This window comes from Zootoca vivipara, chromosome 9, assembly GCF_963506605.1.
Source record: "Zootoca vivipara chromosome 9, rZooViv1.1, whole genome shotgun sequence".
NCBI classification, from domain to species: domain Eukaryota; kingdom Metazoa; phylum Chordata; class Lepidosauria; order Squamata; family Lacertidae; genus Zootoca; species Zootoca vivipara.
The window spans coordinates 42962620-42988724 of NC_083284.1; the positions used below are offsets into that span (position 1 = coordinate 42962620).

General features: G+C 39.6%; 1 protein-coding gene across 4 annotated transcripts in view; it reads right to left on the bottom strand.

Moving 5' to 3' along the window:
* FSTL5 (follistatin like 5) overlaps window positions 1-26105 on the bottom strand; it is a 300362-nt gene that overhangs the window by 118160 nt on the left and 156097 nt on the right. For 2 of the 4 annotated variants that reach the window (XM_060278679.1, XM_060278680.1), the window contains exons 5-7: window positions 24590-24786; window positions 23771-23791; window positions 17260-17380 (exon numbers count right to left, since the gene is read on the bottom strand). In XM_060278679.1, coding sequence (XP_060134662.1) covers window positions 17260-17380; window positions 23771-23791; window positions 24590-24786 — 339 coding nt within the window. The remainder of the gene's footprint in view (window positions 1-17259; window positions 17381-23770; window positions 23792-24589; window positions 24787-26105) is intronic. The other 2 variants (XM_060278681.1, XM_035112814.2) reach the window with 1 other exon arrangement.

The window sequence follows — 26105 nt, forward strand, 5'->3', positions numbered from 1 at the left end:
TGCAGCCCCCTGTGCCCCTCCAAATATGCTGTGGAGGGTTGAAGCAGCATGGGAGGGGTTTGCATGAGGGAAATTGGTTCACTCTTGATTCCACTCATGGGAGGAAGGCACAAGAATCACACTCTCATTCGCAAGAGTGGTCAAACCTTTCTAAGAGTTCCAAGCAAACTCTGAGAAAAGGCTTGAGAGCTTTGTGAACATCCAGCTTAGTGCTTGCAAATGATCTCCTGGTCACCCACCATTTTCTCCTGTCTCAAGGTCGCCCGGAAACTTATTTATTTATTATTTATCAATTATTATTTTTTACTGCCCTTCATCCAAAGATCACGGGGTAGTTCACAGCATAAAATTACAAAATGAAAGCCCAAAATATGTAATAATAAACAAACAAACAAATCAATACCCAAACACAATTTTAAAAGCCATATAATATTTAATCAGTCAAAGGCCTAGTTAGAGACAAGTGCTTTCACCTAGTGCCTAAAGATATGCAACGAAGGTGCCAGGCAAACCTCCCATTCTACAAATGGGAAGCTACCTCAGAAAAGGCCCGTTCTTGCGTTGCCTCCTTCAGACCTCTCATAGAAGGGGCACATGGAGAAGGGCCTCAGGTGGTGACTGCAGGGTCCAGATGAGTTCATATGGAGAGAGGTGGTCCTTGAGGTATCCTGTGATAAGGGGATACTGATAGTAGAGACGTCAGACATTCCCAGGCCCATGGGGAATTTATTCTTGATTGAATAATTGTGACATTCCTGGTAGTAACACAGAGATGGGTGATTTGTCGCCCTCCAGGTGTTTCTGGACTCTTGTTCCAATCACCCCAATCACTGGCCATGTTAGCTGTGTCTGATGTGAGTGGGAGTCCAACAACATCTGGTGGGCCACAGGTCCCTCATCCCTCATTTATTATTTTGCATGAAAACTGGATCATTTATCCTATCCCAAATGTCGAAGGACATTGCTGGTAGATGATTGCATAAATCACATTGGAAGATAGTCAGATGGAGAGTTCCTTGGTGGAAGACTGTATATTCACTATGCCACTGAATACTAGTTGCAGGGGAACACCACTTGGGGGGGGGGGCTTCTCTTTATGTTGAGCTTGTGCTTTTTCTGAGGGCATCTGTTTGCCTGTGAAGGAAAGAAGATGCCAGACTAGACATTTCTTAGCTCTGATACAGAGTGGCTTGGGCAGCTTCTAAGATAAACAGAATTTGTCAGTACCTCCTGCCTCATATCTAACACAAATGTCGCCATGCCCAAAGATGCTTAAAGGTTTTGGTAGAACAAAATGATTGTTGCAATCCAGTTCACATTTTTCATATGCATTTTTAATTGCAGAAACATGTAGGTGCACTTCACCTTGTTTAATAATTTTAAAATGTAGCAGCTTCTGAACTTTTCCCTTCCTTCCCTCGATTGTGTCTCAAGCTTTACTTCTGCCTCATACACAAATAATTCCTGTTTAATGTTGCTATTCCCTGCTTTGCAACAAAAAACAGCTCTTCAGTGCTCTTTTTGCATTGTAACCCTAACTGGTATGGCCTACATGTAAAACACACATACACACCTATAAAGGCAATAGGTGCTATATTCAGAAATCCTGTCTACATACACATAGGAACTAGAACACATAAGAACTAAGAACTCTTCCTGAAATGACACCAGGCATTGCCCATAGATGTTTCTAAATGACAGGTGCTAACTTCTGCCCACTCCATACCAGTTCTCGTGTGTATGCAATGTGATGGTGGAATCTCAAAACACAAACGGATCCAGGCAATCAAATTCAACTCTGTGGGCTTCTGATCCCTTTGGCAAATTGAGCTGCTAGTATGGAAAGAGCCCACACCCATGGAATCTTTAAAGTTCATTGAAACACACCTGAAGCTCACAATTTGAGGCTGGGAGGTTTCCCTCAGGACAGTTTCATGTGTTTCATGAATCCCTCTCCCCACCCCTGCACTTATATGGGAAAGGTAATCATGGAGATAGATCAAAGACTGTTTATGTATGCCACAGTTGCAGCGAGAACAGGAAGTACCTACTATTGCAGAGTGGCAGACGAAGATGATGGACCTTGCAGAATTTGCCAAGACTGACTTACAAGATCCGAGACCAGGACGATCAGAAATTCCCAAGGGATTGGAGTAAATTTATTGTATATCTGAACGATAATTGCAAAAATTTGAAGACGCTAGCAGGATTGAAATAAATCCTACAATGTGGACAATAGGTTAAAGATTTAAATTGCACGATTGGATTTGAAATGGAATACCTGCTGAAGGGAAGGAGGGAAGTCGTATGCTCGGCAGAGCAGAGAGTTTTTGTGCTTGGTATTGTAATGTTGAAATGTTGTTCATGGAGGAAAATAATAAAAAAATTGTTGTTGTTTTTTTAAAAAAGGAATATGTCTATCTTCCTGCTTTGCATCCAAACTTGAAAAGTACAAAAAAAATGGATGCCCTAGCCATTCATGTTTCCACTTCTCAGCACTTCACATACTATGTGCATCCACCTGGAGACAAGAAGAATGAAAGCTTGATGCTCCTTATAAAATACAGTGGTTGGTTTTCTCTTTGCTTCCATCTTGACTGGTCTTTGATGACAGTATAAATGGACTGTAAAAGCACCGTCACCCTGATGGAGTATTGCACTGTTTCTTTTTATCTTTTCCTTTCTTTTTTGGCAAATTTGTAAATGCCCAATACTAAGATTCGTTGCGTTATGTGTCTGGGTCTGCTCAATAATATTTATTGTGATGAAATAAATTAGAAAGGTGGGTATGGGGAAAGAATAAGAACTCTCTCCCCGAACCATCGTGCAAGATGTTAGGGGTAAAGAAATATATTGAAGCGCAAGGTACAGTAAGCACAGGGTTTAAATTATAGACTGTATTACTTCTGAAATACTGACAGCTCAAAGTCACACATCTCTCTGAAAGGCATGAAAGACAAACACCTAAGTAGAACAATCCAATTCAAAAATACTTCGAGTGTTATTCACCATTAGTCCACTGATTTCAATGAGCCTACTCTGCTCCTAAGACTAACGTTGGATATCACCCTTATCTCAGAATGCTAATGACATTTTGATTTAAAGTATTATTTATGCAGAGGAGACCCTTCGCAAATACCCTGTCATGTTTACCCATCAGTTTGTTACTTACTTACTAATGATTTCAACCGGGCAAATTCAGGAAAAATAAGAAATGTCACATTAATAAATATGCAACAGTTTGGACTTGTGGGCAGTCACAACCGTGCAGAGCTGGCTGAGAGAACATCTACTGCCACTCTCCATGTAACACTAAATAAATAACACCTGTACCTTCAATAAGAGGGAAGGGCAGTGGGGTATTAAAGGCAGAATAGGCCTGCCCCGCCTTGCCCTGCCTGGGACAGATGCTCCTGGGCAGATTCAGAAACATAATTTTCTGCCAGGAAACATGGGATTTGTAGCTTCCCCTTAATATTAGTTGGGGTGTGAGGAGAACAGAGAGAGAGAGGCCAGAAGAAGTAGAAGCCAAAATAGTTGAGCCAAATCATCATTTTCAAGCTATGCTTCCCACTTTTAGCAGGAAAAAAATGATAAATTTCATTCTCCCTACCAGAAAATGATGTTCCTCAACATACTCCAGACTATCAATTCCAATTAAGGAGATACTCGGCCTTTCCTACTGTTAGTGAGGTCTCCCTAAAGCCCATTACCTTTGAGAACATGAAGGAGGCACGTTTTTCCCCCCCTCTTGGAAAGCAGTTTGGGGAAACTGGAAGAAGAAAAGATATGCTTGATGTTTGAGGGGTTTTTTTTCCAAGGATACTCAAGGAGCAAACAATGCACAACTGATCTCAAGCAATTTCTAGGAAAGCTAAAAAACAAGAACCCTGTTTTTGAAAGTGAAGCTTGTCCAACCACCACTAATCAGATTCCCTTAAAATGTCACTCAGCTTTCCCATTCTAGAAGGGATGTCCTACCCTGTGTTTCTGCTGTACTTTATTATTTAGTGCAAAGCAAAAAAGTGTGATCTTTGTATCTAAAAGTTCAGATGTATAAGTTAAGATAGATAAACATGGTTTATGGAAGTTCAGGTATATAAACATGGTTGCCTTAAGTCTCTAATCCAATTTGTACAACATTGACTTTATTATACTAGAAACTTTTTTGGCAGTTGATAAGTTTAGAAGTTAGATCGTTTCCCATTAAGGTCTGCCAGAATGTAAAACTCTAAGAATATTCCCTATGCCAAGCAATATTAGAAGCTGAGATTTAATCCCCAGTCAATAAAGATTTAGGACACAGCAGGCAACCTCAATGATAAGAATTTGTGATTTACATAATTTACATGAAGCTTCTGTGTTTGAAGCCTTTTTGAGACAGATGAGAGTGATGTAATTCTCTACATGCACAGAGTAAGTTACGTGCGTTCAAAGCTTTTTGAAAACAATGATATTCAAGCATGCACATAAAGAATTATAGATATGTCACCGACTTCTGTTATTTATAATAGATACTCAATGAATTTCAGCGAGACTTGAAATTTGCACTTAATGTTCTTTGAACTTTTACTCTGTTTCACAGTCTTCTAGAATCATCGAATCATAAAAGAAAGTGCTTTCTTCCAAAGAGAACCACACATAGGTAAGCAAACACTGTGGATAGTCTAAGTGACTGGAGAAGAAGGGTGAACATATTAACATTGTTGTTGTTCAGTCGTTTAACTATACGGACCTTTGTCGGCAAGGTGATGTCTCTGCTTTTTAAGATGCTGTCTAGGTTTGTCATCACTTTTCTTCCAAGAAGCAGGTGTCTTTTAATTTCGTGGCTGCTGCCACCATCTGCAGTGATCATGGAACCCAAGAAAGTAAAATCTCTCACTGCCTCAATTTCTTCCTTTTCTATTTGCCAGGAGGTGATGGGACCAGTGGCCATGATCTTAGCTTTTTTGATGTTGAGCTTCAGACCATATTTTGCACTCTCCTCTTTCACCATCATTAAAAGGTTCTTTAACTCCTCCTCACTTTCTGCCATCAAAGTTGTGTCATCTGCATATCTGAGGTGGTTGATATTTCTTCCACAGTTTGATTCCGGTCCAGTCTAGTCTTTCTCATGATGAATTCTGCATATATAGCCTTGTCATACTCTTTTCCCAATTTTGAACCAAGCAGTTATTCCGTATCCAGTTCTAACTGTAGCTTCTTGTCCCACATAGAGATTTCTCAGGAGACAGATGAGGCACACCCATTTCTTTAAGAGCTTGCCATAGTTTGTTGTAGTCGACACAGTCAAAGGCTTTTGCGTAGTCAATGAAGCAGAAGTAGATGTTTTTTTCTTGAACTCTCTAGCTTTCTCCATAATCCAGCGCATGTTTGCTATTTGGTCTCTGGTTCCTCTGCCCCTTCGAAATCCAGCTTGCACTTCTGGGAGTTCTCGGTCCACATACTGCTTAAGCCTGCCTTGTAGAATCTAAAGCATAACCTTGCTAGCATGTGAAATGAGCGCAATTGTGTGGTAGTTGGAGCATTCTTTGGCACTGCCCTTCTTTGGGATTGGGATGTAGACTGATCTTCTCCAATCCTCTGGCCACTGCCGAGTTTTCCAAACTTGCTGGCATATTGAGTGTAGCACCTTAACAACATCATCTTTTAAAATTTTAAATAGTTCAGCTGGAGTATCATCACTTCCACTGGCCATAACATTGCAACTGGATAAATGCACTAATTGTTCCTTGACCAAACTAAGAAGGCTTGATGGGGACACTATTCTCTCTGATGGTCTAATATGTGCCTGCCTGCTTTTCAGAAGGAATGGTGGAGCTCCCTAGAGACATATGTGGACCCTTGCAGGCAGTGCTTTTTTCCTAGAAAAATATGTGCCGGTACTCAGCATGAAGGGATGAGGGTGGCACTGTGGTCTAAACCACAGAGCCTAGGGCTTGCCGATCAGAAGGTCAGTGGTTCGAATCACCACGACGGGGTGAGCTCCCATTGCTTGGTCCCTGCTCCTGCCAACCTAGCAGTTCGAAAGCACATCAAAGTACAAGTAGATAAATAGGTACCACTACAGCGGGAAGGTAAACGGCATTTCTGTGAGCTGCTCTGGTTCACCAAAAGCAGCTTAGTCATGCTGGCCACATGACCTGGAAACTGTACACCGGCTCCCTCAGCCAGTAAAGCGAGATGAGCACCGCAACCCCAGAGTCGTCCATGACTGGACCTAATGATCTGGTGTCCCTTTACCTTTACCTTTACTCACCATGAAGTTGTTACAGTAAGTGCCACACTTTTTTAACAACAACAATAAGGAGCTGCTATGTACCCTTGAAAAAAAGCAGTGCTTGCAGGCATACATGGTGGACTGGAAGAAGCCCATTACTGTACATTCTGTCATTACACCACACTCACACAAACTTGAATATAATTTTACTTAAGAGCCATTTAAATATGTTACACAGGCAAGCTCACATATGCAACTGAGTTAACCAATCCTGGGTTCCTGACAAATGTACATGTAGCACATGTGTATTCAAATGTGGTATTTGCAATTAACATTTTGAAGTAATGATATTAACCTATAATATCACAGGTGAGCAGCTTAAAGACATTACTTCATGAACTCCCTTAAGTTAACTTATTTTAAGATGCAAGGCATGCCACATCTTTGTGTGAGGTTGCCTTCAGTTATTGGGACCACATGAGCTATTTTAGGCTTAAGAAGATGCAAACACACATCAGTATTCTGACAGAATGTTAAGACTCCTGATTAATTTCAATTTGAAAATTGATTTTACAGGCTTTACAGAGACCACAGTCCTCCATCTATACCACATTTAAATGTCAGCTCACATAATAAATAGCAATAATTGGTTTTAAAGGCTAACAATCTACAACTGAATGTATTGTATATTTTTCATGCATTTATCCAACTGGAAAAGTGAATTTATGCAAAAATCAATGTCAGTATATGTTTGTTGTGTTTGCACATGGCTAGCTCAGGCAAAATCATTTCATTTAAATGTCAGAAGTTTACCATAGGCACCTTTTCCAGCTTGTTTTACGACTGTATAGATCCCAAGCTAATGTTTATGTTTACAAAGGATATATATATAATCAAACATCAATATAGCATGCTTGCATTTAACTCACATGGAACATTTAAGGAAGCAGTGAGCCTACTAGGTGTCACTAGAATCAATGGCTAATGAAACGGGAAATTCAAGAGCACAGCTGACATTCCTATATACCTGAAGGAGCATCTCCACCCCCATCATTCAGCCAGGACACTGAGATCCAATTCTGAGGGCTTTTTGCCCGTTCCCTCACTGTGATAAGTGATGTTAAAGGGAACCAGGCAGGGCCTTCTCAGTAGCTGGGGGACGCTCTCCCATCAGATGTTAAGTAAATAAACAACTATCTAACTTTTAGAAGACATCTGAAGGCAGCCCTGTACAGGAAAGTTTTAAATGGCCCATTTCTGGGAACAATTCAAATTGCTAGTTATGCCCTACAAAGCCCTGTTTCATTTTGGTCCAGGCTATCTGAAGAACTATATCTCGCTAAATGTGCCTGCCTGGGATTTGATATCTTCTGGGGAGGCCTTCTTCTCGATCCATCACCGTCACCTGCACAATTTGTAAGGACCCTTTCAGTGACTGCTTCCAGATTGTGGAACTCCCTTCCACTGGAATCTATACTGCCCCTTTTCAATGTGTTCCTTTCACTGGCAGGCAAAGCCAGGCCTTTGGCTATTAGCCGGCTGTTATAGCAGGGTCTTCTGAGGGTGAATGTTGCACATTTTATTTTCTGTGGTGATGGTTTTAAATCATTTTAAGTATTAGAATTCAGTGTTCTTTTAACTTGTCAACTTTTACATTTTATTTTACTTTCTTTCCCCCCAAAAAACAAACAAACATTTTTATAGTGATTGGTGTTTAGTTGTACTGTATCTGTTTTAATTCATGTTGTGAGTTGCCTTGGACCCTACACTGGGAAAAAGGTGGGATATAAAATAAACAAATAAATAAAGTAAGTGATCTCAGTTTCCTTATCACAAGTATGCTGCCAATTCACCTCCTTATCACCTCATTTTAATCACATAGGGGTGAATGCCTGAAAAGAGCCTATGTTTTAATCACTAGGTTTATAAACCTGTGATCTAAAATACTGAAGGTTTGTTTATGTTTTTGTTTATGGTATTTCCACTCTTTTTTCTTATTCATTCAGTTTACCTACAAATATATGGAATAGTTTCCATTTAAAGGCCTCCACATTGTACCACAAACTATTTTTACAAAAAGAAATTATGGGGTCACACCTCTCAACACAATGGTTGTAATAGTAATAATTCATTATTACGGTCAAGGACCAGTTCAGAAGCACAACTGAGACTGCTTTCACAAGAGTGAAATAGACATGTAAAACAATATACAATAATTTATATATTAAAATTATAGATTAAAATTTATAGATTATAGATTAAAATTAAAATAGTCGCATGAACACAAAAAGACCTAGGGGTAAACTAACGTCCAGATTGCCCCCGGGACAACTAGGAGGCCGGCTACGGCAGTTTCCCTAGCGGTCTATTTGTTCCAAGGGGTGTTCCATGCCTACAAATCCGTGCGCAGAATCTGGCGACCATCCGGGTCATCTTGTGATTTTGGCCTAAGAGGAGAAAATTGAGTTTAGGCTTGTCCGGAAGGTCAGCAAGCCTCACCAGATGGGGGTCAATGATATCTCTATGTGCCTCATCATAAAAGGACATCTTTAAAAAAGTGTTCAGGGCTTCCTATTTCCCCTAATGGGCAGGTGCAAAGTCTCCGAGCGTACAGGACTTTTCCAAAAGATCCTTCCAGAACCAGCAAGGGCAGAGCTGAACATCTGGCAAGAATAAAGGCCCTTCTTGCATTTCTGGATACGAGGAAATGGAGGTATGCTGTCGAGACAGCAACATATCTCTCGTGTTCTGCAATTATGTAATCAGGGGACCTCAAGCAGTCCTGTTGTTTCTCTATGTCCATAATTCTTTGCTTGACCATGGATCTTGCTTGATCCAATCCCAAATTTAGGATGGCTTGAGGAGCAAGGCCCAATTTCTGCAGAGAGGTCAGGACAGCTATCTGCCAGCCAGACTGGAACCGATCACAAAGAATCAATGGAGCTTATACCTTGGGGGAGCAATTTCAGTGTCAACCACTTATAGGTTGATATTAAGCAAATATGAGCCTCGACTCTCATCATCCCTGTTTCTAATCTGATCCATGCATTTGAAACACATCTGGGGACTTGTAAAAGGGCTATGAGAAATTTAGATTGGACTCTCTCGATGGGAGTGAAAGAAGAGGATGGCGGGCCCAAAAAGGATCCATAAAGGAGCTGTGCCAACGTTTTGGCCTTATATAATTTTAGGGCCACAGGGACAAAAAAACAAAACAAAACAAAAACAACCCTTGAGTTCTAAAGAATTTGAGGATACAGTTAGTAGATCTTTCCCCAGTACTCCTGATGGAATTAATATGGATTTTATCACAATGGTTGTAAATGTCCAAGTCAGTCAGCAGCCACAGCAAATATACTGTGCATTTAAAAATACACAATAACCATCAAAAATATAGCAGAATATGGTTGGCAAAAGGCCTAAGCCTTTAAAAAAAACCTCATATCTTGAGTGTTTCAGTATTAACACATAGTGAAGGAATCTGATATACAAAGCTCCATTTGTAATCTTCATAACAGTTCTCAAGACATAGTCAATGAAAGATGCATTCTACTTCCACAAGTAGGATTGCAAAAAGAAAAAGAAAAAGATTTTTCATTTTGAGTGTAGACTTTCCAAAATCTATCAGTGACTCAGAAGTAATCAGTTTTCACAATGGGAGCTTTTTAGTTAGGCATTGTGTGTGTGTGTGTGTGTGTGTGTGTGTGTGTATTGAAGTGATGAACACAAATATAGCTGTTAGCAACTAGCATTGCTATATGCTGGTTAAGTGAAACGCCTGGATGATCTGGAACACAAATAATTCCCTCTTTATCTAAAGCTTGTCACTGGTTCTTTGTAGAAAAAAACCATACACTCCCAAATGCTAGGGCATGCCTACTATGTGAGACTATGGGAGTTTTGAACATCCTCCTCTGCAGGTGTTCAAAGGACTTCAAATACATTACCTCAATAATCCTTGCAAGAACCATGTACTGAAGACTCTCCAGTATTAATGCTCTCCTATTTCAAATGGAGTGAAGCAGACAGAAGATGACCTGGCTTCTAATGAATGAATGACCCAAGTGAAGGTTGAACCCAGAAGGAATATTAATTGTTGCACAGCTAACATAGTACTACTAGTGTATACCAGTTGTACTCTTTTGAGTATACAAAATGCACACATTTCTCAATAGCTGTCAAAGGCATTCCTACACTTTTTGATGACTTACTTTCCTGTGATTCCACAACGTTGTTTTTTTAAAAAAGATGTTGCTGAACTACAACTTCCACCAGCCCCAGCAAGCACGGTCAATGGCCATGATTAGTGGGAGTTGTAGTTCAGCAACATTTGGAGAGCCAAAGGTACCCCACACCTGGTCCAAAACCCACACATAATGCAGCTACTTGACTGATGTATTTTAATCTTTGTTGGAAGCCTCCCGGATGGGCGGGGTACAAATAATAAATGATTATGATGATGAAGCTTAGCATGTTTGACTGAGCATTTGAATGGAAGGGGACCTATAACATATATATATATATATATATATATATATATATATATATATATATATATATATACACACTACTTTTACTTCCATGGAAGAAAAGAAAATAATGAAAAAAGTTTATTAAAACTTGATGTTTTTTCTTTTCTTTTAATGGTACCTGCTTCTAACTCTTGAGCACTATTATGGGCATACCATTTCATCGACATTATTTCTCTGAAGATCCCTCTAAATGCCTACATTACATTTTTATTTCACCTGGTCACCAATAGTATCTTTTGAGGTCTTTGAAGTAGATGGAAAGTGAACAAGGAAAAATGATACACAATAGAAAGTACATTATAAGAGCTCAACATGAAAGACAGAATAAAAAAGACAGGTCAAGAGTTACAAAGGAATACTATAGTAATACTTAAATGTGCTTATTACTTTTGGAAATGAACTTTATAGTGGAATCATCTAAAATTGTACTTCACCCCCCATTCCCATCATAACAGTATTCTTTCAGCTACGGAACAAAACCAACCAGAATTCCTCCAGGGAAGGCATTTATGTATGGCCATCAGTACACGGTATCATTTACATTATATTTTCACATAAAGGACATGTGAAAATATGAATCGATTTCATTGTTCAAAATATAAGCTATTTTAAGGATATTTAACTGATTCGTTTCCTTTGATGCATTCCAAATAGGTCAAAAACATTATTATTAAGTAGGGTGGGTTTTTTATTTTATTTTTCTAAAAAAACTATCTTTGAAGAACCCTTATTTTGATACTTATGGTTTAACCAATACAACTGGGTAAATATACTAAAGCTTAGTTGTTCCTGTCTATGACAAAGCAGTTGTACTAAGCAGTTCTATAACAGAGATAGGATCTTGCTGAATCCTTCTCAAAGACCATCATCCAATTAAAGTAAAGAAGAAGAAGAAGAAGAAAAGCAACTTGAACATTATTTTTAAACTAGACCCCACACACTGCATGGATATAGAGGTGAAACTGTGCCTTTTCTTGCCAGAGTCAACAGACACTTTCCAGTAAAAAAAAAGTTACATGTGATACTGCACAGATCACTAGAAACATCTAACAGTGCTGTGCGTATTAATTTAAGTCAAAGGTTCAATGATATGCAGGGAAGCACTGTACTTCTTCCATAATATCTGAATTACAAATTCATAAAAAATGAACTGTTCATGCTAGCCCTAAGAATTGGTACTATATCTAATATAATAAAAGCCTGATTGTATTATGCATTTGTCTTTCTTTTTCAATATTGCTAACCTTAGTCATAGCTACTGCTCATGAACTGAATCAACAAGTGGGCAGGACTGTTCTGAATCTTCCACTTGCTCCCTGGCTTGTGCCAACCTTCTATGTCCTCCTGCACAGCACAGAAGTAGCATTCAGGTTTTCGGCTGAACAGTCCAAGGCTTCCTTCCTGCAGATATTTGTGCTGTATGCACATCTATCAGAGCTGGCACAAGCCAGCATGTGCCATGCTGAGGATGGGGCATGTCTGCACAGCCCGCTCTCCTCTCACACTTCCAGCACTGGCACTCATACCAGTGAATAAGGATGCTCCATTGTTTATTAATTACTTTTGTTTGTTCTTGTTTTAAAAAGTATACCCTGCTTTTCATCATCTTGTTTCCAAAGCAGCTTACAAAATAAAAATACCATGACTGTATGTGTATTTGTGTGCCGTGAATTACAAGACTTGTTCCTTGAATATTCTGCAGCATTTAAGAACCGAATGACTACTTTGTTCAGAATAAATATGATTGTATTTCATAGGGTGCCTCAAAAACACTTCTGTGTTATATCTGATGGACAACTCACAGTTCAAGTCATGTTGGTGATTCTCCTCCACTTTACAAAGATGCGTGTGGAATGTTACTTGCATTATTTATAATAAAGCCTTGTTATTTGTATTCACGGTATTCAATCAATTCTGTTTTCTTATTGACTTTCTGTTCTCTGCCGCTTCCATAAAGTGAAGGGACTACACATTTCCATCTGTTTAAGTGATCAAAGGAATAAGTTGTTGCTGCTTACTTATTTGTTGCAAGCATGGGACTTTTGTGCACTGCTGTGAAAGGCTACCTGAGATCATTCCCTTGATGTTTATTTCATAAAGGTATGCTAATAGGGAGGTGAAATTACTTTTTTATTTCAACTTTAAAATCCACACACAAAAATCATACAAATAGTAAACACAAAATTAATGTTGCTATAAGAAGCATTCCTAGTCAGAGCAATATTGAAATATCAGGAAAATATACACAACACATATAGTCTTATTATAAAGACTATAATAAGAAAGAAAGAAAGAAAGAAAGAAAGAAAGAAAGAAAGAAAGAAAGAACTTATTCTCATCTTCTTTTGCACGTCTGCATGGAAAGTGAGTGGGACTGTGCCTCCTGCCCTCTCCCCCTGACCCCTGTGATTTCATCAAAAGTTATGATGGGACTTGTTCATGTAGAATTCCCAATTGTGTTCAATGTTCTCTGTGCATACAGCTGTACGCAGACAGAGGTCCATTTTGGAACCTTCTGCTGAGTATGTGGTGGTTGGGGTCAGGGCCTGGAGAAAGCACACAAACCATGGCACAGCCAGGATCATATCTCACAAAATAACTGCTTTCAGTGGTGTCTGCACATTTTGCTTCATAACTTTCATTATATGACACAGGTACAGGGGTAGTATAAGGGTGACTCCCTACAGGGAGCCAGCCCTCATCATCCTGACGTCCACCTTGTCAAGTACAGAGAGCACCAGTGGTTCTGAAGCAGCCAGAGGGGGGGGGGGAGAAATCAGAGGGAGGAACAATGGGAAAGCTCGGGGAGTGGAGGGATGCAGACAGATGCTCAGGGATGTTGCAGAGCCAGGGCACCAACCGCTTAGGGAGGAAGCTGAAAGGGCATCACTCCTTCCGGCGCAAGAAGTAAGGAGAGTGCCGCAACGCAGGTCAAGGGGGCGGCGTTTAGGGGTGCCCAGACTACTTTGCTGGTGTAGGAACAGATGTACGCCATTGCCGGATTCTGATTTGGGATGAGAAGTCATATTTTAAGCTGTCTCTACACTGTAAATAAATAGCACAATAAACGTCTTTGAAGACAAACTGGACTCAGGCAGAGTTACTCTAGAGTAGCCACAACGACCCTCTGACAGGTAGAAACTTACTTTCATCTTCTAAAAATAACTCAGTCTCTCCTCAACACTGGCTCTGCGCCTGCTACTACAGCAGTATCCCCTGTACCTCCGATCTTGGTGAACCTGGGCCCACATAATAAGCTTCTAGCACAGGCATCCCCAAACTTCGGCCCTCCAGATGTTTTGGACTACAATTGCCATCTTCCCCGACCACTGGTCCTGTTAGCTAGGGATCATGGGAGTTGTAGGCCAAAACATCTGGAGGGCCGCAGTTTGGGGATGCCTGTTCTAGCACATGTAATTTCGCCTCTCAAGAGATCATCCCTGAAAGCTTCCATTTCATTTTTGCTCTAGTTCTGCCGTGCTTTGTTATTGTGACCACACAGGAAAGAAAGAGATTGGGTCGAGTAGGTCAAATTTATTCATATGAACCCCAAACCAATCTGCATAGGGCACACAGGATGTGTGATCTAACCAATAAACTAGGTGAAGGAACCTTCCAAGATTAAGAAGTTGCCCCTCCTCGTGCCCCATCCTTTCAGGAGAGTAGGGAAGCCTTCCTGCTCCACCCCCTCCTAGGACCCCACAGCTCTAGGTAGGTATTACTGGTTGACCCCCAAGGGTACTCCCTAACCATACCAGCCAATCCCACAGCCATGTAGTCAGATTTCCAGACTACACTCTTCCCCTTCAAAGGTGCCTATGAGTGCTCACATCTTTCTGCTAAGGTGGCCAATTCACCCATTTAACAACTACTCCCTGCTAAATACATCCATTGCTTCATCAGTACACTTTGTTTCATTTCAAGTTTGTCCAATCAAGTTGTGTACTGTGGTGATCAAAATTTTATGCATGAGAGCACCAAGTAGATTTCAAACACTTCTAATTTAACATAAATGTTTGTAATAGTGAGAAAATTGGGGACATTTTTAGTAACATTTTCTCCTTTATCTGAAATGTGCTTCCTTTCAGAAATCCTTCACATGATTCCCCCCACCATTTCCTTTTCACTGGGGAGCCGTACAGAGACATGCCACCCTGAAATATAGTCAAGCAGCAAAATGTATGCACACCTGTCAATCAGATAGTGGGAGCAGTACTTTATTCTGAGCATCTTTGCAAATAGCTGGACGTTGGATACTAAAAACACTGTTCTTCCTAGGGATAGAGATGTCATTAAGCAGTCCATAAGATACGATTATGTGAGAACGTCACTGAGCTCCTATGAAGTTCCTTTAAAGTGATGTTTTCTGAATAAGATTTCTCTCATTCTGAATTAGCTTAGTTTGCCCTCAATTACATTAATTTACCACATAATGAGACATGTATATTTATAAAAATGTGCTAAACACATAGCTGATCAGGGCTATGAACAATGAACCAGTGTCAAATAGGTAAGCTTTAGGAAGCATTGTTTTTGTACTGAAAATGGAGAAAATTCAGCACAGTCCCATTAAAAACTATTTAAAAGAAAATTGATTTTTGAGCTGCAGAATCCAAATCCCTATTGGCTTAGAGATGCCAAATCATAAAACTCACAAAGTAATTTTCAGTCATGTTTGATTCTGAATTTACCATCTTCAGATGACAGTCAAAGCTCTAATTAACTACACTGCTGAAAAAAAACCCTCCCCTACTAGGAAATGCTAATGAAACAATAGTGATAATTAATCATGATGGTTTCACACTCCTGTCCTGTCTGCATATTTAAACAGAATTTAATTGCCTAACTGACTTCAGAAAGGAAACTTAAAGGAAATCTGAATTCCTAAAGACCCTGAATCCCAAACACTAGTATTGAAATGTATATTTTCAGTTGTAGACCCCCCCCCCCGACCCCTATATTCAAATATTTTTCAGGCTATTATTTTTCATGGTCTGTAAACATATGGCAGAAGTTCTCAAGCACTGTGCTAGTAAGCTTGCCTAAGGACAATCAAAACTACATAAGCTTGCTAAAATCAAGATAATTTTAAACAGATTACCTAGTAGCCTCTGTACCCTCAATCAGAGTGATGAAAATGGTTTTCTCTCTTTCTCCTTTCCTTTCATTCTTATAGATAAACAGGAGGTATAATCTGATGCTACTGACTGGAAGCAAAGAGAACTAGTTTTTACAGATTAATTAACACTGCCAACCTAGCAGTTTGAAAGCATGCAATGCATGTACGTAAATACTGCTTCAGCAGGAAAGTAAACGGCGTTTCCGTGCACTGCTCTGGTTTGCCAGAAGTGGCTTAGTCATACGCCGGCTCCTTCGGCCAGTAAAGCGAAATGAGCACTGCAACCCTAGAGTCGTCTGCGACTGGACCTAATGGTCAGGGGTCCCTTTACCTTTACCTTTACTATGATCTTATGCATTTACAGAAAGGAAGTAAAACAGAAGGGTGTCACACAGCATAATCAGAAGGGTCTGGCAAGTGAGGTGGGGGGAAGAGTCTGTGGTAAGTAGATGTTCTCCAAGATTTGGAATAACGAGAAAGCAAAAAAGATAAGAGAGCAAGATCCACTATAGTCTTCCAATTTTGGTTCTCTCAGTTTCTCATTTTCCCATGCTTAACTTTGGTTCCCCATGTTTCTGTAGCACTTTGCTTAAAAAACAACAACATTCATGCAAATTCATCAGCATTTTTGTGTGAATTTCTCCTCATAAAGACATTTATATACACAGTTTTGACTAACGTACACATTTTTGCATGCAATTTCTTTTGATATATTGCATTTCTGTATGTTATTCAACTAATGTTTTTATGCACAAGTTCCAATAATAAAAGCATGTTTGTAAGTACAGTTTGGTTGGAGAATTGCATTGCAAATTTTGGACAAGTGTGAATTTAGAAAGTTGGCTCTGTTTCAGTTCATATATTGTTTTGGGGTCGGTTTTGTAGATTTGGATTTAAATGTGCACAGATCTGAATGCCAACCCAGTAGATAAGTCTTCTGCAAACAGATGTTCTCCAAATGTTTTGGACTATAACTCCCACTCAGTCCCAGGCAGTTTGATCAATGGTCAGGTGTGATGGAAGTTCAAGCCCAAAACAACTGGAAGGTGCCAGGTTGGGGGAAAAAACCAAAAACCAAAATAACATGAACCCTTCTCCTCCAGTCTCCACACCAATCACCTTTGCATAAGCAGTCAGTATGTGCAGAAAAATTCTTCATTCATGCTATTTGTTATTGGTTTTATACCAGCATTTGTGAGATAGAAGATAGTCGTCAAATATTCCGTTATCTTAATAAATACTTAAATAAGGGTGGGCTTCTATTGTAGTAGGCCTCAGTTCAATAAAAGTTGCAAAATTGTAAGATCTGTTTCAAATATTACACCAAGGTTTTTTTTTAAATCATACACCGAGGGAAATTTGGGGATAAAACCAGAAATTGTACTCACGAAATGCTCTATAGAATTCTTCCAGGCCTAAGTGCTTGTCACCGTTATAATCATCATATTTCAAGAGATCGAAAAGAGAGCAGTCAGACAGATCCTTGCCAAGCTCATCCTGTTTTATTACCTGACAAGAAAAAGTATAACCATGAAATTACACTGGAGCTCTAAGAGTTGAATGGAATAATTAAGTATTCCTAATATCATTTAATAGATCATTTTAAGGATGCTGTAGGGCAATGAACTAGAACTGTGTAAAGTCAGAAATTTCAAGTTGCTTTGTAATTATATAGTGCCATTCATAAAAAATAATAATACATTTTCATTTATTATGCACATTTAGATTTGGAATTCTATGGACATACAATAAGAGCTAACAATGAAATACAAACTATGCATTTTGGATTGTTGAAAGGCATTTTTTTTTTGTCAGGATAATCAGTCTCACCTTTGTTATAGATACTGCTCCCAGAAAACTGAGAGAGTCTAATATATCCTCACCATGCATGGAAGAAGAATAGCAAGCCCTTCCTTTCTGCCACTAGCATTCTAATGCAAACGTCAGAGTGTGGCACCTAATATTTCTTGAATGCAGTGGTAGTTATCCAAGGGGAATTTCCTACCACTTCTGCTCCAGTATGTCACCCTTCCCCCACTTCTTGTTTGGTAGACCCTCTGGAAATGCCTGAGATGTGGTCTGTGACCTACTGTGACAGCGAGGAATCAGGAAAAATCAGGCAACTTTATCATCACCATTATAGGCCACATAACTTACACAGCTACTAAAACTACCTTTGCTGCTCAGAAAGACAGCCTATATTGGAAAAGAGGTAGGTGAATTACGATCCTCTTGGTTGCCCTCAACCTCTCAGCAGTTTTTGCTATAAACTGTGCTGTCCTTCTGGACCACATGCATGTGTTGAGAATTAGAACACTGGATTACGTTGTTTCTCACCCCATCTTACGAAAAGGTACCAAAAATTGGTGCCGGTTAACTGCTGTCCTGTCCCATGGGAAATATCCTGTAGGAAATTCTACAGGGTTCTGCCTTCATTCCCGTGCTTATTAAACTTTACACAAAAATGCAGGATTAAGACTGTATGGAAATTGTTCGTCGACATAATGCTGATACCCAGCTCTAATTCTCTTTAGTCTCTAGGATCATCAGAATCTGACTGTTGGTTCCATCTAGCTAAATATTGTTGATACCAAGTGGAAGTGGCTCTCTGGGATTTAAGACAGGGGTCTTTCCCAATGCTACCAGGAGGTGCTGAAAATTGAACTCAAGGCCTTCTGAATGCAAAGCCTGTGTACTACTCTTACAGCCCCTGTGATAGGTACCTTTAAATGACTACGTAAACTAAGGAAACAACTGAATTAAAGTGATTACTGTCACCGCTCAGTCCATTTTGATGGCCAGCTCCATTCTGGGAGAGCCATCATTGCTGACACCTTGGAACCACCGGGGTGGAAGACTGCAGTGTAGCTAGCTGGTGTCCAGGAGCCACTGGCCCTGGCATTGAGACTGAGAACATTTCTAGGGCCGACACAGCATTTAGCCACTGACCTTGGTGCTGATTGACTGCAGGGGCACTTTGCACAGCTCAGCTTGCTTGACTGGGTGTGTGTGTGTTACAGGCACAGGGAAATGTGCATTGGGTGAAAATACCCCCTCTCCTTGAAACACAGCAAGATAAAATGACCTCACTGTGTTTTAAGCCAACCCTCCCTAAATCTGAGCTGAAAGTTCTCGTTTCCCGCTTACTTAACAAATGCATGTGACACCATCATGTACCCGGATCTGAGCAGCTGCCTGGTGGTTTTGGTGTTACTTTTTAAAAAGTAGTTTTAAAACAATAAAGTTGAAGCAGCAGCTCACATAGGCTGTGAACGCCAGTAAACACCAGTTGTGCAAAACAGACCACCTTTAAAGCATTTCAGCATTTGCAAAAACCTCCCCTCCCGGGCCCCAACCCACTTCTTTCACACCAAAAATATTTGCTGGATAACATTCAGACCAGCACTAAAAATGTCAGTCTCTCGCAAACAAAGGTAGCTCCTTATAAGCAGAAAAAGCAATTATAATGTATTTACATTCATTCTGTTTATTTTTTAAAAAATGCTGTCAGTCAAAATTGGATGATAAAGAATGCCTACACTGCCCTCATTTTTTTAAAAAAAGGTTAGTAAGGATGTTTCCATTGCAACTTAACTGGCTTAAAAAATAAAAATAAAAATTTCCTTGGTAAATTTACCCTACTCGGAGACAGACTTGTGTTTGTTTAATGATCCAGCATGGAATGAGAGGATAGAAGGTGCTTGTTCTCTTTCTGGTTTTGCAAATGAATGTTTATTCGAGGAGTTCAGAAAGACCACCAGGAATGTAATTTTATGTCCTTTGATTCTAAGTGTCTTACCTATCAAATGTGTCTTGATAAAAGCACAGTCTGAACTGCCTTAGTATTCACTATCGCCTATGTAAACGAGCTCTGTGAAGATGGGCAAAATCAGCCTTCAACTGTAGGACTCATTTTATTCTGAGTATAATTTCCACAGCAGTTTCAGCACACGTAAAAAAGCTGCTGGTTTTATCAAAGCCAAAAAGCGGGTTGGGGGGGGGGATGCAGTGAGCGCCCCTTACCCACCCAATTAGGAGCATGAGAATTTGGAGGAAACATTTGGAGGAGTTCTCTTTGTTTTCTTTTACGATTATATTATGCATTTTGTGTTTTATGCTGTAAACTGCCCTGTGGTCTCTTGATGAAGGGTGGTATATAAATTCATTAAAAATAATAATTAATCCCAAACCACCCCAATTTTTATGCAAGTTTTGAGATAGAGGCTTTTATTGTGGTGACATTTTTCTTCTCTCTGAAATCAGCTTTCTGCAATCTGTGCTCTCTATATGCTTTAAGCAACTTCCGCCACCCTATTTCCCATGCTGGCTGCATCTGGTGAGAGTTGAAAACCAGCAACCTATGGAAAACAGCAAGTTGTGGATGCTTGGTTTAAATCAGTGGTTCCCAAAGGGGGTGGTGCCACCCTCTGGGGGCTTGCTAAGAGGCAGGGGGAGCTGTAGGTGATGATTTAAGTGACTTTAAACCAGGCATTGGGAAACAGGTACCACTTCATCAAGTCCATCCATCACATTAAGAATTTACTCAACAGTGAAGTAGTTACTAAATGTGGTGTCTAAGATCCTTCCTGGTATCACTGGATGAAAGTTAATCTGTTTTGTTGAATTAATCCAACTAAATCTATTCCAATGGATTTTGAATAAATGTGCAATCAATCACTACTGTTTCAAAGTTTATGGTGTTATTAACTTCCTTAGTGGGTCGTGCAAACCACTATTCTGAATAACGATTTTTGTGAGGTAGGGAGCGCTGGGGGTGAGTTTATGGAACCAAGCAGGAAGTGGCCTGAAAAGGCTTGGGGACCACTGGTTTAAACCAAGGACAGTGAATGTTTTTCAGCCTAAGTGCCATGCTCCCTCCTGAGGTACCTTCTGGGTCACATGCCAGTGGTGGGGCCAGAGACAAAAAGTGGGCACAGCAACAGATGCGAGTCTTATACACTGGCCATGCCCATGTCATTCACTTCCCAAGTGCTGTCTTTACAGAATAATACATAATTGACTCGTTTGTTATGTTTTGCTCAGAAGTAACTGCCTTGAAATGAATGAAATTTCCTTCCTACTGGGGGGGGGGGAATGGTGCCATTGCAGTCCCTCCATGTCTATTTTCCACGTCTCCCACATAGCCATTGCTGGTCTGCTTGTCATCACTGGTCTGCTGTTTATTAATACTTAGTAACCCCAGAAGGTGAAAAATGCAAAACGAATAAGCAAATACAACCATAGAATAATTAAACATCTTACAGTTGCAACAAGTCAATATTCCTTCAGGTGGTACTTTAACTTTTTTTCCAGTCAAGGCTGGCAAAATGATTTATGTGTATATGTATGATTTGCTGAGATTTGTGAAACTGCATCTATTTGTTGCTGTTGTATATTTGTATCTTTATTTTACTTCCAGGGAGTTCAAGGCTGTCTTCACTTTTATCTTCACAACAGCCCTCTGAGGTAGGCTAGAATGAGAGTTGGTAGTTCAGGCATCAAAGTTGTGCAACAGCACATACTTCAGAGTATGTTTCGCCTGTTAGTTATCAAGGCTGAAAACGTGCTTGTTTCATTTTGGTATTTTGCTGTAAATGTCCAGACTATGAAATGCTGTAATTAAAGCAAGAGAGAAAAGCTGCTTTGCTGGTTTTTCTTTAGATCATCTCTGAATGGTGTTACATAGCAATGGTGTTGCCAATGGTCCATCTAGTCCTGTTCTCACAGGGGCCAGCCAGATACCTGTGGTAAACCCACAAGCAAGACCTGTGTGCAATAGCAACTAGTATCTGGAAACATACTTCTCCAACCATGGAGGCAGACCATAGCATACATTTGTATATATCCCTGTCTGTGCATTCTGCATGCCATTCCTGAGAATGTGTGAATAAGCTTTACTTTTCATTAAAATATATTTCCTTGGTAACGAAACAAATGCATGAATCACTGGTAAAGTACATTTTACCACTGTGTCTTCCCATAAAACAACTGGTACTCTAAGTATCCACCTCTCAGCATTAAGCAGTCACATTGACACCTGCAATAATTGAAATTGAATTTACAACTATGCAAGGAATTGTAATTGCTTTCATGGCATAGAAAACATGCAAGTAAATTTGCCTCACCAGAGATTCACAGGGGGACTTTCAGCATGATAGCCCTTGATTGACGATTATATTTAGGGTCTGATTCTGTGGGGTTGTAAAATACCCACAGTGCCTACTAAGCAATCCTATTACCAGATGCTTTGGGGAAGTTTATTACACCAATAGATCAGAAAGGGAGTGACAATATGAATCCTATTAGCCACAACCTATAACCCAGAGCTTTGGGGGAAGATAATGAACTGTTGACCAACTTTGCTGATTTAGATTGTGCTCCACAATCTATTTATGCCAAGATATTGTATATAAAATTAATCATTCCTCTATTCTGGTTTATGTAATTTGTGAATCACAGAGGTAAATTGTTTGAAATACCTAGCTATCTTTCTATTCTTTTTCCATTCTATCCTCCCATTCTATCCTTCCTCCCAGCCATAAAGAAGGCTGATCGCCGAAGAATTGATGCTTTTGAATTATGGTGCTGGAGGAGACTCTTGAGAGTCCCATGGACTGCTAGAAGATCAAACCTATCCATTCTTAAGGAAATCAGCCCTGAGTGCTCCCTGGAAGGACAGATCGTGAAGCTGAGGCTCCAATACTTTGGCCACCTCATGAGAAGAGAAGAATCCTTGGAAAAGACCCTGATGTTGGGAAAGATTGAGGGCACTAGGAGAAGGGGACGACAGAGGACAAGATGGTTGGACAGTGTTCTCGATGCTACGCACATGAGTTTGACCAAACTGCGGGAGGCAGCGCAAGACAGGAGTGCCTGGCGTGCTATGGTCCATGGGGTCACGAAGAGTCGGACACGACTAAACGACTAAACAACAACTTCCTCCCAGGGGCCCAGGGCAGCTAACAACGTAAAATAGCAAAGAAACCTAAGAATAATTTTAAACGGCAAAGAAACGACAATCACAACACATCACAAAGACAATAGCGGATAAAGCTTCTGATAGGGACCTGACACTCATTATCCCACAAAGATCTGGGCAAATAAATGAGTTTTGATTTTGTGTGTACACGGCTGAAGCAGGGGGACAATCTGATGAGAAGAGAGAGTTCCAAAGATGGGGAGCCACCACAGACAATAATTTCTATCATTGCAGGGTGCAGGACAAGCTGACCCTGGGGTCCCTTCCAGCTCTACAATTCTGTGATTCTGTGTTACCATCCATCTCATGGACCATGAACAGGGCCTCTCCCACTAATTGACAGTTTAGGATGAAAGGTACTTGGGAATATGTTCCTCCAAATATTGGGTCCAAGGTCATTTAGGGTTTTGCATCTTAGCATTAACACTTTGAACCAGGTACAGCAGCACAACAGCAGAAGCCAGTATAGAAATTTGGGGTCTGGAACCAACTCCACTTTCCTCTGCTGCCTAGTTGATCAGCCATCAACTGGGTGGGACATAAAATATTGTTATCCCTGTGCTATATCTGGGGTTTATTGGGAGTGCTCATTCATATATACTGAAATAATAGGGATGGTAGAAACAAATGGCTATTGGGATAATGTTTTTCCTGACTCAACAACAGATCAGATGGTTGTGAGACCACCACCAATCTCATGCTCACAAGGGAGGTAGGACAACATTAAAATTTGCCACTCCTTCAATGACTGGTAGCATCAACTATGCCGTCCAAGCTGCATACTAAATCAGCACTAGGAACTATGCATTCAGTACTGAATGGGATTATCTAGAACTGGGTCCAACTGCTTTTTGCCCTTCCCTTGGTTTGAGTCATATGGACAGCAACATAGGGTCTCTTTCTATGGAATCTGTGCCTACCTTATTCAGGAGTGGGGGCCGCTGTAAAAGATAAAACAGTTGACATTTTTCAGACTTCAAATTTTAGTCCTACATAGCAATATGATCTCTGTACTAAGGCATATCAATAATGTGAGTGATCATAATAAAGAAGGTTGAACCGATGCTAAAGGACACTACCTTGACCCAGCTATAATCAAGTTTATCTACAGCATTCAGCAAATATTTCTTACACTTTACTTACCCCGGCTACTATTCCAGGCTGGTTCTGCTTGCACAAAAGCTGTCAATCATGTAAAATGATATGTTGGATTTGTAGAATACACAGATGGCCTAGAATGAAATGACTAGCTATCATTTGTCTGAGAAATAAAGATGGATTTATCCTCCAGTCCCTGTGATGTACAAACAGAGTGAATTAAGTATCTACAGGACCTTTTATTTCTAATGTTAAGAGAATATTTGTATAGGTTGTATTTGCTGCAATCAAAGACACAAGAGCCCTGATTATACTCCCACAAAGCTATAAATGCAAGACTTTTAGGAGCTGAAATAATATGTGGTGAGGAACAAACCAATCTCACTTTGTATTTTTTAAAGTGTTAAAAACAACTGAAACACATGTGATTACTCTTCCTAGAAAATGTTCTACTTCTGCGGTCAGAGCCAATATTGATCGGAATGCCTGCTGCTGGGATCCACAATTGCGGACTATGCAAACATAGTGTTGGAGTAGATAGGATTTTGACCTCACCCAATAAGGCTTTTCTTATGGTCTTATGTAATCTCCTGGTGAGATCTTATCATATGAAGCAACAAAAATGTAATCAAAGCATTTACCTGTGTCAGTTCATTGCTGTCCACAAGACCATTGTTGTCTGAATCATAATATTTAAACATCTGATCCACCAATAATTTCTTCAAAGCCATTTTATCTTCAACACTTCTTTCTCTTGTTTGTAGCATGTATCTTCTGTTCTGGAGATCCAGCAGAAAGTTTTTCATCTTATTGTAGTCGATTGACTTACAGTTACCCCCTGCCAAGATAATAAGATATTTAAGATTATTTGAATTAGATCTTTAAAAATGGTTTCCTACAAAAGGCAGGCTGTTTCTGTTAGCACAAATGCTACAACTGAATTTTGACCCTTAAGCATGTATAACTTTGCCTAGATCAATATATATCTTAAACAATATAGATATTAAGCAAATGGGGGAAAATGGATGAACTTGACTGTTTTTTCAGAAGTATGCAATGAAATTGGGCTTTGTCCATATGTGAGATTTCCAGCCAGCACTTCAACATATGCTTAGATACAATAGTTATTTTCTAGAATAGTGTGGGAATTAGTCCATAGCATAAATATCAATAATTAGCATAAATGACAACTCAGAAGCTAGAACAATATGACAGCATTAACGCACAAGGAGTTAAGCTGTTCAAACTTGGTTGATGAAAAGCATGTGCATAACAAAATAAAGCAATTTGAAATTCAGTTTTGAGAGAAAAGTGAAAAGTTCCACTGAACTTACCCAATGAGAGTTCAATTTTCTACTTTAAAATGTCAATACAATTACCCAGGTAATCGTTATGCATGTGAGTTTTACTCAGATAATTCAATCACTTCCTAATGATGACATTTTTCATATGTCTTTGAAAATAATTTCAGTTCTAAAGTATGAAGAATGGGTCAATTACAGAAGCTAATAAGGCTCACTAAACAGAGGTAAAGGGGGCATTCGGAAACCTGTCACCATTGACATGTCAAGCTTCTTTCACATAAATTATATTATATGGAATGAAAAAATATATAATTAAAAGTCATCAATTACATCCATTATTTATTTAAAAATAGCAATTAAGTTCATACAGAAGAAAAGTATGGCAAATTAATTCTGGTATAGAGAGGGCATCATTTTTTAGATTAAATGAATCACAGTGATTAGTGAATTGAAATAAGAGACAACCTTGCATGCTTGATTCCACTAAATGGATGAATATATATAAAATCCTTAGAGCTATTCAAGGCAGTCTGTGGGGTGGGGGGAACCCAGAAAAAAACACTACTAGGCTATTTTAAAGGCTCGGTTCAAGACTAAAGCTCATTGGATTTGTTGCTCATTTTTAGTTTAACGTACTTCATACCAGTAGGGTTGTTGTGAGGATACAATGGGGCAAGAGAGAACATTGTATGAATGAATGAATGATTTATTTCAGCTTTAAGCTCATATACATATAAAAATAGACACAGCGAGACATACTTGCTTTACAATTAATAAAATAAACATAGAACTAAAAATATAATAATTACAGATAATATAAATTAGGAAAAACGATACGGTAAAAGCTTTCAGA